Source organism: Engraulis encrasicolus, chromosome 6 (assembly GCF_034702125.1).
Source record: "Engraulis encrasicolus isolate BLACKSEA-1 chromosome 6, IST_EnEncr_1.0, whole genome shotgun sequence".
In the NCBI taxonomy this organism is placed as follows: Eukaryota; Metazoa; Chordata; class Actinopteri; order Clupeiformes; family Engraulidae; genus Engraulis; species Engraulis encrasicolus.
The window spans coordinates 38354660-38368057 of NC_085862.1; the positions used below are offsets into that span (position 1 = coordinate 38354660).

General features: G+C 44.9%; 1 protein-coding gene across 2 annotated transcripts in view; it reads right to left on the reverse strand.

The window, feature by feature from the left end:
* cyfip1 (cytoplasmic FMR1 interacting protein 1) overlaps window positions 1-13398 on the reverse strand; it is an 83507-nt gene that overhangs the window by 54355 nt on the left and 15754 nt on the right. For both annotated transcript variants that reach the window (XM_063201520.1, XM_063201521.1), the window contains 8 exons: window positions 13258-13347; window positions 11346-11423; window positions 10585-10686; window positions 7514-7695; window positions 4752-4848; window positions 3192-3320; window positions 1989-2093; window positions 1642-1733 (listed from right to left, as the gene is read on the reverse strand). In XM_063201520.1, coding sequence (XP_063057590.1) covers window positions 1642-1733; window positions 1989-2093; window positions 3192-3320; window positions 4752-4848; window positions 7514-7695; window positions 10585-10686; window positions 11346-11423; window positions 13258-13347 — 875 coding nt within the window. The remainder of the gene's footprint in view (window positions 1-1641; window positions 1734-1988; window positions 2094-3191; window positions 3321-4751; window positions 4849-7513; window positions 7696-10584; window positions 10687-11345; window positions 11424-13257; window positions 13348-13398) is intronic.

Below are 13398 nucleotides of genomic sequence, written 5' to 3' on the forward strand. Positions count from 1 at the left end.
AGACATCCCCCAAATTAAAGGGACAGTTTGGTCAATTTCAACATGCAGTTGTAATGCTCACACTACCCTGGACTTGTCAGTACCTGAGATTTTTTTTTCTTCTTCTTCAGCCGTTTCCGAGATCCTGGTCATTGTAATGGGGGCAGCTCTTTGTTTACATTTCAAAAAAACATTTTTATTTATTCCCAAAAACATCCAAAAGGTTATAAAACATCAGCGGACAACTAGCAAACAGCAGTACCTTTTGGGAAAATATTTGGAGTTGGCCTATGTTTCATTTTTTAAAAATGTAAACAAACGCTGCCCCCATTAGAATTGCTCATATCTCGGAAAGGGCTGAGCCGAAAAATGTGCCATCACCAGGTACTGACAAGTCAAGGGTAGCGTGAGCAATACAACTGCATGTTGAAATTGACCAAACTGTCCCTTTAAGCCCAGAATGCAATGAAACAACATCTACAGTGCCATGAGAAAGTTTGGGCACCCTTTTGGAAAATCATGACATCGTTTTATTCATCGTTAAACTGTAGGGAAAGAGGAACATTTCAGCAGTGGAAGAATTTCCATAGGTGTTACAGAAACAATTTTATGTGGATTTAAACAAAAATAGGCGTGTGCATAAATATGGGCACCCCAAAGAAGGTATAAGCTTGCCATTCATATGAAGTAGAGCTCACCTTTGCTGATCTAATGGCCTGTGGATACTTGCTATACAAGAAGACATGTTCCAACTGCCTGGTGCTACTGAATAGTTGCCAATTATTCTATCCAGAACTCCTCTAATTCAGTCAGGGTACTCATCTGTCTTCTTTAGACATCCTGGTTCAAATAAATTCATTCTTTTTCACTAATGGTGATATCTCAAGATTGGTATGACCATTTCAAGACATTGTACTTGTTCTTTTGCATTAACTCATTGTTGAAATTTGATCAGTGCAGTGCATTCACTGTCCTTCTGGAAAGTCCAAACTCCCAATTGTTTTGAAAAATCTGCTATTTGAAAGGAATTAGTGAGGCCCTTAACTGTAATAAGTTTTACAGTGTGTATGCGAGCCATGCTGACATGCTGAAATGTTCCTCTTTCCCTACAGTTTAACATATGTTAAAATGAAGTTGCTACTTTAAAAGCTCAACGAGAAATAAAATGATGTAATGTTTTTCCAAAAGGGTGCCCAAACTTTCTCATGGCACTGTAACTCACAGTCACTGTACTTCATATCACATCATTTCATTAACAAGAGATGTTGAATTAAGGCGCTGACAGGAAACAACTGTGCAGTGAATATAGCACTCATTCACTAGCTGATATCGTCAGTGTCATGTCAGAGGTACATCTGTTCTTCAGAGAGTGCTGAACACGGGCTACAACTTTTCCGTCATGCTCTCCCAATAAAACCCCCATAGAATTCACATTCATGAGAGAAGCTTTTCATTATTCAATGGAATAACCTGGTTTCACACAACCAATACTTAGCTCATTTATCTGGAAATTAACAGCGCTTCTTTAAAAAAAAAAATCTGCTCCACACTTTCTAGAGAGGTGATAAGACTGACACATTACATTGAAAAGCAGAACCAGCAATGCCTCATCATGTTCTGCATTCTCCCTGTGTCTTGGTTCTTGTCTACTTTCCAACTCACCTGGATTTGTTCTCCTCAAAGTGAGCGCTGGTCTTGATGTATCGGGACAGCTCAATCTGCATGTCTCCAAACAGTGGCACGACCTGCAGTTGCTGTTGGGGAACAAGAGCAAGACATCCATCATTACACTTAATAATATTCACAACCATGCTGTGGATTGTGTCTAATTTAATGATGACACAGATGCTAAATTAGACGAGGGGCAGTGGGAATCTACAATTGAAAGGTCATGGCTCTAAGAGCAAGTGCAAGTTGAGGCAACACAAAACATTTCCTTTTACTCAGTCTAGATCACAGTGCATATATGCATTACGCACATGCATGCACGCACTCACGCACGCACACACCTTGAAAAACTTGTCAATCTTGGTGAGGTTGATTCGCTTCTTGGCGTCCAGTTTGTAGATGTTGCTGTTGCTGCCGTCCATCAGATACAGGCCAAATCCCATTACCTAGATAAGAGCAAAGGACAAACTTTCAAACTCAAACTTTCAATGTCACACACGCACAGCAGTAAGAATCTATGGTTCCACCTATGCACAGGCCTGCTTACTTCCTTCTCAGATTTGAAAATCTACGGCCATTGTCCCTTCACACTAATGAACTTAATCTGCTTTAATGGGACACTGTGTGAGATTTTTAGTTGTTCATTTCCAGAATTCATGCTTCCCATTCACTAATTTCACCTTTTTCATGAATATTTACCACCACCATCAAATTCTAAGTATTTATTATGACTGGAAAAATTTCACTTTTCATACATGAAAAGGGGGATCTTCTCCATGGTCCGCCATTTTGAATTTCCAGAAATAGTAATTTTTAGCTGCAAAAATGACTGTACTTGGGCCATAATACAAAATGTTAGTTCATTACTTAGTAAACTTTCATGAAAAGGTCAAATTTGGCAATAGGCAAAACAGTTTCAATGAGCAGCATAGTTCCAGCACCTTTTTTGACCATTTCCTGCACAGTGTACCTTTAACAACAGAAGTCTAGGCAACTGAAAACTAACTGAAAAACTAAGTCTCTTTATTTATCAGAACATTCCGAAATGGAGGCAATCAGCCTGCTACATATTTTACTAAAGAAAATGAGCAAGTGAGAGCTGTCTTTTCTACTCTGTTGGCAGACAGACAAGCAAACAGACTGCAATCACAGAAGGAGTCCAAAAAATGTTAGAGCTAAGGCAATCAATTCAAATCAACAGAAAGTTAGGCAGCTAACTAAAAAAAACACAAGACTCAAGACTTTCACAAATGGAGGCAGACAGATGGATGGGCAAAAACACACAAGGATATAAACACAATGCGAGAGTTAAGGCTGAACGGAGCCCTGAGATGAACTGGGCTACCATTTCAGAAATGGAGGTAAACAGACAGACAAACAAACCAATAGACAGAAAAGGCAGAACGAGACAAACAAAACGTTAGAGGTACGGACCACTGAGATGAGCCGCACTACCTTTCCAGAAACGGAGGCAGACAAATAGAAAGGCCAAAGGAATCAAACCCAACGTGAGCGGTAAGAACGACTGAGATGAGCGGGGTTACCTTTAGCAGCATGTGCTTTTCGCTGGGGGTCAGGTACATCTTGTTCTCATAGTAGTCCGCACACAGGTTGACGATGTCCGCCAGGAGCTCCTCGTAGCCGTTAATGACCTCCAGCTGCTGCTGCAGAGACTACAAGATCCAGACCAGAAGAGTTCACATCACCTCACATCAACCTCAGACTGGACAGAATGACTCAAGCATGGGGGAAACATACAGCATCCACTGGGCTTCCTAAACCAGGATCTAGTAAGCAGGTAGGCTGAGGTAATATGACCAAATTGGATTGGACTACGGCCCCAGCGTTAGCAGATGACCTACATACTAAAGAGAGTTCATTGCCCAAGTATTTTCTGGCCAGTAAGTGCTCTTTGGGGCTAGCATCACAGCTTGGACCCGGTGAACCATGCAGAAATCACACTATCAAATGGGCTAGACCACCATCTAGCTAGAAGGTAGGCAGAGGTAATGAGACAAAATTGGCCCAGATCATACTGTAGCGTTAGCATTGAAGCATGGCAATAAGATATATGGGCCTGCTCCACCGGGCTACACTTCCTAGCTCGTTCTAGCTGTCAGGCATGTACGAGTAACAACACATGGACCAGGTCATAGAGCTGGTATGGCATCATTCTCAGTCTGGACCCACTGAACCACAGGCATAACACACAGGATAGATCTATCTAGGTAGAGCATCACCTAGCTAGTACCTAGCAGGCAGGGCAACGTAATAAGGCAACTGGATTTCAAGGGCTTGAAGTGCACTCTGGCCAGTGTTGCTGATAGAGAGTGCAATTTGAGTGAAGAGGGAGAGTGGAAGCAAGAGATATAAAACTCTTATGGTTTTGTTTGGCAAAAAAAATATTCTTTGAGGAGCATCATTACTGTAACACTGAATTTGATGCTTTGAAGGAATCAGCCTTTGTCATTGTTGTGTATAACTTTGCCACTGTCAGTGGAACAATGGTTTGTGATACATCTTTGAGTGGTAAAGGTATCCTGCACTACTAGGGGGTATTTCAAGAACATGGTTTAAGTTACCCAAGTTACCCAGCTAATTAAACTTAACTAAGTGAACTACAGAAAAATGGTAATAGATACATGTGTCAGGTGCAGGTGTCATTTAGGTTAGAAAATGGCGCCTTTTTAAAAAATATATTTAAAAAAATTTGGTCTTTTTCGACTTTATTTGGACAGTGTGAGAGGTGGACAAGAAGCGAATTGGGAGAGAGATGGGGAGGGGTCGACAAAAGACCCGGGCCGGGAATCGAACCCGGGCCAGCCGCATGGCAGGCGCGTGCCCCACCGGTTGGCCACGGCAGGGCCAGAAAATGGTTGCCTAATTATCATAGACTTGCAATCGCGATTCGAATTAGAAGATTAGAAGCAACGCCGGCGAAGGTCTTGCGTCACTAGGAGGGCACAGCCTGGCTAAGAAAATGGCGCTGTCATTAGCCATTTACATCTACCTCCAGGTGAACTTTACCCGGTTTGCTAATTAATGATGTCCTAGGAATACCAACCCTGCACAAACCAAACGATGTTGTGGTCTAAAGTGTTCACCTGGGTGATCTTGTTGTGATTGGCCAGGAACATGGAGAGGTTCTGCGACTCCTGGATGGATGAGGGCTCAGACATCTTCCTCAGGAACTGGGCAGCTCTGTAAAGGAAGGGGAAAGTCACACAAACAACCATGACGCTCATGTTTATAGTAATGGCCAAATGCTTCATTACCGGGCAAATACACCTAGCGCGACAAGAGGGAGGCGACAGAGAATCGCTTCTGTGCAGCAAGAGCGATGCGAGCGATTGAAACGACTAGCGCATGTCCGTTACAGGCAGAAGGCAAAGCATTCAAAAATTCCCATTGGCTGTGGTCACTGACCTCTATACAGTCATTGGCTGCCGCGGCTGGTCGCCGAACCGTGTCATAGAAAGTAGCCAGGATTTCAACTTCAAACTGTCGATCTCGGCGTGCGAATCACCTCTAGTCTCCAGAATCGCTTGTCACGCGACTCAATACAAAGTCAATTACTTCCGTCGCTCGCCTAGCTCTTCTCGCGCTAGGTGTATTTGCCCGGTAAGTCCTAACGGTCTAGTATGCCCATATTCATTTGTTTTTGGGAAAAGAGAAAACAAAGAAGTCATTATTTCATCATTCATCATTGTGCATATCACTATACTCAGAGAGCATTATTATTGTTGTCATCATCATGGTAATGTGGCTTTAATATTTATCATTTTTTGCAATGAATATTTGCAATAATTTGTCTAATCTTGTAAATGTTCCTCTTTTGTAGTGTGCTGGAGGAAAGTGCAAGAGCGTAATAATGTCATCACAAGAGAGGCAATGACTAACCCAACTCTTTGACACGTCACTATTCATCAGCATGACAAGTCAATAGGACTTTGTTTGCACTTAATTTACCAGCAGCAGAAAAGCCGGAACAGAACCGCTTGTCTGGGCGTCTCCAATCTTGTGCGTAATGATAAAGACACAAGCCCTGTCAATCAAGTGTCATTTGGAATGACGACTTCATAATGTGGCTACCTCAGCCAACCCCTCAGCCTACACCTAGCCACTGATGAGCAGACAAAAAGAAAAAAAAGACCGAAGACAAAGAAGCTAGAAGAGAATGTCAAAATATAAAAAGACTTTTCCCTCTCCTTTTTATAGTCAAGAGCAGAGGAACACGCTAAGAAAATATGTTTGTGTGTGTGTGTGTGTGTGTGTGTGTGTGTGTGTGTGTGTGTGTGTGTGTGTGTGTGTGTGTGTGTGTGTGTGTGTGTGTGTGTGTGTGTGTGTGTGTGGTTTGGCAGGGCATGTCAACATTAATTGAGAGACTCTGTGATCTGATGTCAGCTAGAGTCCTCTCAATCTCTCTTGACTTGGACAGCAAATAGAACTAATGAATTAATCCATGCCAATTAATCATTTAAAGCTCAAGAGCCAACACTAAGACTTACCAGAACATCTCTACCTGTCAAACGAGTGCGATGTTTAAAAAAATGCACACACATGCACACAGACACACGCAAGCACGCACGCACACGCTTAAGCACGCACACACACACACACGCGCACACACACACACACACGCACACCCCCATGCACACCTCAGTGCGTCCTCTCTGCCCTCTCCATCATCCAAATTTTCGCAAACCACATAAGCAGAATGGGTCATCATCCTGCCTGATCATCTTCCATACTCTACCCCGCACCCCTGCCCCACCCCACCCCACCCCAGCCCACCCCCCATACGGCCATGTGGTTGTGACTGATGGAACAGGGTCATTATCATAACAAGCGCTCTATGCCCTTTCATCTTTCCTCTGAACACCTGCGAGAAGTGGCATTCACGGCCGCTGACAGCTTTGGCCGAGCCCAGGACACAGCCATCTGAGAGGCCACTCCACCAAATACATACAATCAGGGCTCTAAATGAACTCCAGCCAATCGACCAAATGCTGGTGAAACTTGAGTTTGGCTGGTGGAAAAGACCAACTTACAAGCCACTTTGACCCATTAGTAAGGGTGTGTTTGGCTAGAAAGATTAAACATGAAAAAAGTGATGAAAAAAAGTTTATTTAGAGACCTGCATACAATGTCATGAGGGCCCAATGCTGCCCCCAAACCCTAACCCCCCGCCCCCACACCCCCTCCTGGGCTAGGGACCACTGTCTCTTTATCTGGGTGCATTAAAAACCATAGTGATGGGCAATGATGATGGTCTGAGTGCACACAGTGAGGAAGGGGATAGCTGAAGGGGAGATGGCAGCTCTAGAGTGACATCTAGTGTCTGCTAGGGATTCTGGGTGGGAAAAGAAGGGGGTGGCTGACTTGTACACACTAGAGGCGTCGTTCTCAACCTCCTTTGAACAAACGTCCCCTTGACCTCATCACAAGTCTGTCAACCACCCCTGCCCCACCCAACACCCCCTAGGGGGGCTGTAGAGAGAGACAGTACACTAGTACACTAGAGGAATGATTACAAAATGTGCTGATCCTATTTATGCATGCTTGCTTTACCTTAATCAAGCATACACAGTGACATAATTGTAGCTCTGGGAAGGTCATTTGACTGAGCAAAACACTCTGTGTGCGTGTGCGTGCGTGCGAGAAAGAAAGAGAGAGTGAGTGTGTGTGTTTTGATCCCATCCTTTATGTACAAGTAAGAATTTAACTTTGTTATTGTGTAGTGTGTGTAGTGTATAGCACACAACAGTGTGTGAGTGCTAGAATAGCCTATTTAGTATGTAGTGTTGTATATACTATGATGTAGCAGCGTATAGCAGGTATCGGTGCGAAAGTGCTGGAGTATTACCGTTTGTAGGCGGAGTGGTCGTTCTTGACGCTGCACTTCATGTTCTTGAGCTCGTCCAGCACGGCGAACATGTTGATGAACTTGCCCAGCGTCAGCAGGTAGGCCTCCGACACAAAGTCCTTACGCCGCTCCGCATGGCACAGACGACGCACCTCCCCGCAGAAGCGATCAATGGCCGTGCGCTGGGGTTTGGGGGATTCAAAGCAATAGACAAACGAGAGAGAGAGAGAGAGAGAGAGAGAGAGAGAGAGAGAGAGAGAGAGAGAGAGAGAGATGAGTGAGTATGTGGGTAGGTTCAAGTAATTCTGCACACAGCTTGTGGCATCTCAAATTAAATTCCACTGAAATTCACCAACGGTATTAAAATTCAAAACTCACTTTGACTTAAGTGCGTATGTTTATGCATGTCTTCTCAAATGACACTGTGTCCTTTTCGTCTGTGTGTGAAAGTGCATACAGAATGTGTGTGTGTAGGATGAGAATGAGGCTCAGAAACTACTTAGAATGAGTCATCAAGGAGATGTGAGAAACCTCACTAAAGGGAAAGTGTCTTCAGTTATTTCCTATGGGAACTCTCACAGCCTGCATAAACGTCTTGCACACTCGCATGTCAATAAGGGGCAACAAATATTTCAGCTTAGAGTTCCCTTTTTCAGTTCAGTCATTTATCTGCCAATCAAAAACGTTTTTTACGAGGCTAATGGAAACACTGCAGTATAATGTAACATTGATGCGGTTGAACTTGGGAAACGGTTGCTATGAGAATACACAACAGAATAACTAACGTATCTGTGTTCAACTCATTGCACCTTTGACACCAAATTTAATCAATTTTTTTCCATAAAACGAACAATTCCAGTACTCTTATCAAACCAAAGAGTTGTCTTCATCTACAACCAAGATTGCCAATCACACACACACACACACACAATATACCCTTTTTACACGCGTGTATATACATGCTATTACCCAAGTGTATTATGCCCTGCTAATTAACATTGAAAGTATTCATGTTATTACCAAGTAAGTAACTGTATTACAATAAATGTGATTACAGTGAGTCGTGTTTTGTCTTTGGTTGTACATGTTAAACAGAGTCATAGAGCCAAGAACTATCAATTTCCCTTCAACATTGAAACGATTTTATGAGACTGATCATATGATTTTAAATTTTGTGATGGGCCAAAATGACAAGGGCTTGTTTTGTTTTACTAAGGAATTGTTTTTGCAATTCATTTTGTTTTACTGGTGGCTGTACTCACCGGTGAAAAAACATCCAGCCGCCTCGCCCGATGTTACATTTGTAACACACCAATTTTCCACCGCTTCTACCTTCATTACCCTCGGGCTCAGTTCCGATTGCATTAGCTGTCATGAAGATCGAGGCTAATTTTAAGCATTGTATGAACAAACAGGTAATCTCAAACAGACAGTCGTCATCGGAATTCATGAAATTACGTTTGGCAGAACTTTCACATCCAACCAGGTTATAGTCGCCTTGCAGACCGTACAAAATGCCACACAGCTTCTGTCGCGCTGATGTCTGACTGACGCCTGTCACTCAGCTAGTTAACAACTAGCACATTGCTAAATCACTGGACGCAACAGGCCTATTTATCACCGGGTCCTTGCAGCTGCTTAAAAAAATAATTCGCGGAGACTCGAGATCACGGACTACAGGTTAAGTAAACAAATTAGAAAACACATAAGACCATGTTGTAGGGAGTCCGGAAAAATAACTACCAGGTGAGATGTGGCTTACTACCCTTTACTGGCCATTATTTTGGACGTTTTCATTTACTACCTTTTACTACTTTTTAAAAACCTGCGGGCATCCTGTATTTATAGAATTATCAAATTGATGATTTCATAAATCCATAGAGCCTAAAAAAGTGGTGTGAGGATTTATCCTCCACGCTCTTATACCTACACCTCTGTGTGTGTGTGTGTGTGTGTGTGTGTTTGTTTGCTTGCTTGTTTGTTTGTTTGTTCACTGACCATTGTAGCCCTCACAGATTCTCACCCCTATTTTATTACTGCCTACTTCCACCTCTACCTGAAGTGACTTACAAATCTGGAAACCAATTACTATTCTGCAAACACTATAGGGACGCCACAGTAAATAGAAGAAGTAGTTGTAGGTTAGATGGCTAATGTGACCGAGTTACCAACCCACACACACTAGGTTAGAAGTAGCTCTCTACTCGGAAGATAACATTTTTAAGAATGCTTCCCGAGAACAGACAGACCTCATTCAGAGAATCGTATACAGTATGATACGAGAGAGAGATAAGTCAGGGTCGTTCTTTTCCGGTATCCACTTTATGTCGGGTGAACGCCTCTTTAGGAGACCTTCGGTTAGGAGACCTTTGGTTTCCTACGGTTGAGAATAAATGAAATCCCCTTAGCACTGTAGATGGCGGTAGCGCATGTCTTGTGCATACACCTCAAAAAGAGAAGAAGAAGGAGGGGACAACGCCCCCTTAGGAGACCCTTTAGCACGCGCTTTTGCATTGAGTGGGCGTGTTTCAATTCCTCTTTATTAAAATTCCAACGTCTTTGCCTCCATGCAGTTGTGAAGTACCCGTTGGTTTGTGTTCACACCTTTGGAGAACCACACGCAACCACAGTTTCCACTGTGATCATTCAGTAAAAGGAGTAGGCGAGCGGACAGACAACATACTTGATGTTATGCTGTGTTTCCCATAGAGCAATTAGCATTGTGTGGTTTTCGGTTTTCGGCATTGGGCCAGTGCTGTTGCATGTACCCTATTGCTATTGCATGTACATGTACTGTATAAGCTGCTGTTATCATCCTGTGGTGATTGGTTTTCAGGTCATTTTGTGGAAAACACTGATATGCACATTACCCAAATCAAAACATAAAGCCTTGGATTAAATTGAAGATTTTGCCGATTCTAACGGTCCCTGCTCTGGCATCAGTTTATGTATGACTCCAACAGAAATATGTCAGCCAGTGTTTGTCAGTGCCAGGTGTGTGTGTGTGTGTGTGTGTGTGTGTGTGTGTGTGTGTGCGTGCGTGCGTGCGTGCGTGCGTGCGTGCGTGTTACCTGGAAGTACATGAAGTTCATGAGCTTGGTGACTTCTGGCTCCAGGACCTCCACGGTCTTCTCGTAGATCTCCACCCTGTTGGGCTGCTCATTGCACTTCACCTGGTGGGGCAGACGAGAGGTCAGGTCAGTGGAATGCATCTACTGCTGCCATCTGCTAAGTATCTATTCTCAAACTCTACTTCAGTTGTGTTTAGGTGGGAGGCGTGGTGACTCATACAATATATTTGTAGAGACCATACGCATGGAGGAAGTGAAAATCCAAATGAGCATTTGAAAGAGGACAGCAGATCAATGTGTTTGTGTATGGGGATTCAGTGGTCATTCACACAACATGCATGGATGAGAACATGAATTTTGGGTCTTTGGAGAATATAACTACGAAGTTTGTTCTCCACAAGTGTGAACGCGTATGCGTGTGTGTGTGTGTGTGTGTGTGTGTGTGTGTGTGTGTGTGTGTGTGTGTGTTTCTAGTGAAAAGGGGGGTTTTGATAACTAACTGAGTGTGTGGCAGGAGGCTTGCAGTTGTTCAACTCCCACGGTGCATGTGTGATCACGGGGTCAATGTGACAGTGGTGTACTTGTGAAGCTATGTGTCTGTGAAATGGCTCTGGTGTGTGTCAGTTCTGGTGGTGTCTCTCTGTGTGCCTGTGAGATCGCTCTAGAACAGTGTGTGTGTGTGTGTGTGTGTGTGTGTGTGTGTGTGTGTGTGTGTGTGTGTGTGTGTGTGTGTGTGTGTGTGTGTGTGTGTGTGTGTGTACCTGTGGGATGGCTCTGGAACAGCTCCTCCAGGTGTACAGCATGACGGCATACTCCTGCCCCTCCTCCAGCATCTCGTTCTACACACACACACACACACACACACACACACACACACACACACACACACACACACACACACACACACACACACACACACACACACACACACACACACACACACACACACACACACACACACACACACACACACACACACACACACACACACACACACACACACAGTCAATGTTTCCACACAACTAACTCAGCTCCACTTGTCACCTTGACAGCAGCACAGCACATCACTAAAAGCTTTTAAGAGTTGCTGCAAAACGTAAAAATTATATGAATCACACACACACACACACACACACACACACACACACACACACACACACACACACACACACACACACACACACACACACACACACACACACACACACACACACACACACACACACACACACACACACACACACACACACACACACACACACACACACACACACCAAAATGCACCCAGTGAGTGACCACAGCCCACTAAACGCCTGAGCGGGCACGGCTGGGGCGCTCTGCATACAGAGTGTTGTTTGATGTGAGGCACCAGTGCCTCTTAGGTGCCAATTACCCCTCGCTAATGGAGCACACAGTACCCCTTATTCCGCCACACTGACCCCTGCTAACGCGCCCATTCATCACTGGGCCTTTCTACAGGCCCCAAAGGCAGGGAAAAGAGGCAGACAGGCCAGGAAGGCAGGCAAGCTGGGGGGGAGCAAACAGGTCAATTGGCAGGCCCAAGTGAGAGAAGGGGCCCAGACTTGGGTCCTCATTACAAAGGAAAGGGGGTCCATTCAGAGGACTGGCGTCCCGGGCCATCCAAAGCTGACAGAGGCCCTGCAGGGAGGCAAGCAGACAGGCAAGCAGGCAGACAGGCAGGCAGGCAGGCCCCAGGCAGGACGGTCTAGGCCCCTTTGGCTCAGCTCTATCTACTGGAACAATACCCCCACTTTTCCCCGGGACCCTCCTGACATCCCACTGAAGCCCTGGTGACAAGCCCCCTTGGCAGTGGGCAGCATGCGCCCGGGAGGCTCTGATGTGGTGGTGGCGTATTGTGGCAGGGCAGGAAGTGACCCGTTTTATGGACTACCAGCTCTGAGGAGTTTGGGGTGAATAAACACAAGCACCAGTGTGGTGACAAGGAGGCGAGCGTGGCAGAGCAACCCACAAATGACAAGCAGAAGTGGGACAGGTTGGGGACAGAGAGATGGGGTATGGATGGCTAAGAGGGGCCAGAAAGAGGAGGGTATTGATGGGAATAGTTGGTTAGAAACTTTATTTTCCCCAAAGGGGACATTTGTCTGCAAGTCAGGTAACACCAGGCATGTTGTATTGCCTGTAACATGATGGAACAAAGATTGCACACATTACATTACATATTTATCCAGATATAACAAGATACTGACGTGACAATAGACAGACAGAGAGAGGAGGGTATGGATGAGAAGAGGAGACAGAGAGAGGAGTGTATGGATGGGAAGAGGGAAGAAGAGAGAGGAGGGTATGGATGGGAAGAGGGGGAAGAGAGAGGAGGGTATGGATGAGAAGAGGAGACAAAGAGAGGAGGGTAAGTATGAGAAGAGGAGACAAAGAGAGGAGGGTAAGTATGAGAAGAGGGGGAAGAGAGAGGAGGGTATGGATGGGAAGAGGGGGAAGAGAGAGGAGGGTAAGTATGAGAAGAGGGGGAAGAGAGAGGAGGGTAAGGATGAGAAGAGGAGACAGAGAGAGGAGGGTATGGATGAGAAGAGGAGACAAAGAGAGGAGAAGAGAGTATGAGAAGAGGGGGAAGAGAGAGGAGGGGATGGATGGGTGGGTGCGATGCCGTTACAGGTGAGTGTTGCGTGTTCTCACCATGTTGGAGTGAACGGTGGCCTGTTCGATGTAGCGAGCGATTCCCGTGACAAAGGCATTTCGGTCCTCAAAGTTGGTGTTGAAGTTGGGCTGTGGAGAGAAAAAATGGAGTGAAGTCAAGACGACATAAAGGGAATTATT